This window comes from Asparagus officinalis, chromosome 6 (assembly GCF_001876935.1).
Source record: "Asparagus officinalis chromosome 6, Aspof.V1, whole genome shotgun sequence".
In the NCBI taxonomy this organism is placed as follows: Eukaryota; Viridiplantae; Streptophyta; class Magnoliopsida; order Asparagales; family Asparagaceae; genus Asparagus; species Asparagus officinalis.
In genome coordinates this window covers 53,903,659-53,905,410 of record NC_033799.1, presented here as the reverse complement: position 1 = coordinate 53,905,410, position 1,752 = coordinate 53,903,659, and the positions used below count along the sequence as shown (strand labels likewise).

Sequence of the window (1,752 nt, the reverse complement as noted above, 5' to 3'; positions counted from 1 at the left end):
CTGCAGATACACAGTGCAGATACACTGCTGTGTATCTGCAGATACACAGCAGATACACACTGCTGTGTATCTGCAGCAGATACACAGCTAATGGGACACATGAGGTAATTGTTCACATCTAATGAGACACACTGTGAAATAAACTGTTGATTCGCCACACTTGCCAAATATAAAAGTTGAGAAAAGGAAAACAGGTCCGCGTTCTAAACAAAGCATGCCTTGCCACATCTATTAAGTCTCTCTTTTATTCTTTCACTTTGTCATATTCTTTTTGGTGCAAATTTCATCTGATCTTTCTTCAAAACTCTACTCTTTTTAGTGGCTCTTCTCATGACTTGCTCTCAAGAGAAAGAAACCACAGTAAGATTGCATCCACAAACTGGTGGCCTATTATTTGACTCTGTGAGAACTACAATATTGCAAAAGATAAAATGTCACATAACTAGAAGGTGCACCAAAATTCACAAACACATTACGTCCAGCCAATAATAAGTTTATTTTCTTTCCTCATCCTATCGATTTTCATTGATTTCCTTCATATGTAATACAGTAGTATCCGCTGCAGATACACTGCTGTGTATCTGCATATACACTGATGTGTATCTGCAGATACACAGCAGATACACACTGCTGTGTATCTGCAGTGTGTATCTGCTGCAGATACACTGCTGTGTATCTGCTGTGTATCTGCAGATACACAGCAGATACACACTGCTGTGTATCTACAGCAGATACACAGCTAGATACACAGCAGTGTGTATCTGCTGTGTATCTGCAGATACACAGCAGATACACACTGCTGTGTATCTACAGCAGATACACAGCTAATGGTTTTAACTGCTGTGTATCTACAATGTGATTTACATGTAATTAATTGAAAGGTTTTAACTTCAAAGGCTAGGAAGTTCAAAGACTAGGACATGAAAACAAGGATAAGCCTGAACTTAGAGCCCTTACTCTAGTTTATTTTTGTATCTTGCCTTTAGTAAATCATCCATATCAAAGATAGAATTGCTTTTATGCTATAAACATACTTTTATTTTGTTTTTATTTGTTTCTTAAATATATCTACTTTTGCATTATCGACTTACAGTTGACTACTTTATATTGTGTAGAATCGAGTCATCCAGGAGGCAACAATATCAGGGGTCGATTCAGCCACAGAGGACGATGCACTTTGTTTCACCCAGATGTTAGATTCCCTGCACGGAGGGCATCACGGTGGTTATGAAAGAGGCATGGGCATTGGTGCCACTCGGACTTACTTGAGGGCGTCCTCCATACCGGAAATCAACACTTCTAATCAGGAGCTACGTCGCGAGGTGGCTGATCTTAGAGCTCGGGTAGCTGAGATAGATAATCTCAGGGAGGAGCTTAGGGAGGAGCTTAGGGAGGAATTTAGGTCTCAGATGCGCTTGATTACTAACAATATGGTACATACGCACTCTCGCATACACATGTACATTGGCACAAATATGCATACATCTTATACACGTAAATATACGCATAGACTTAACACTCAGACAATTATACACTCATACATTGCTACTATTTTATAGGTTAATTCTCAGGGCGCTCGTTCTGCTCCCACTCGTAGTGATCCATCAGCTTTTACGCGACCGGCTCCAATTCATCAGCCCGCTACCGATATACCTCATTCTGCTCGTCCTGCTTCGATTGCTAACACTTCTAGTTCCAGTGCTCAAGGTTTGTCACATGAGAATATTGCTAGGATATTTGCAGACTTAAGGC

At 40.4% G+C, this 1,752-nt stretch overlaps 1 protein-coding gene across 1 annotated transcript in view; it reads left to right on the top strand.

The window, feature by feature from the left end:
* The window catches only part of LOC109846199, a 6,087-nt gene extending 5,259 nt beyond the window's left edge, over nt 1-828 (top strand). Inside the window, exons 4-5 of the mRNA XM_020415422.1 lie at nt 7-104; nt 610-828. Of these exons, the coding sequence (XP_020271011.1) occupies nt 7-104; nt 610-828 (317 nt within the window). The remainder of the gene's footprint in view (nt 1-6; nt 105-609) is intronic.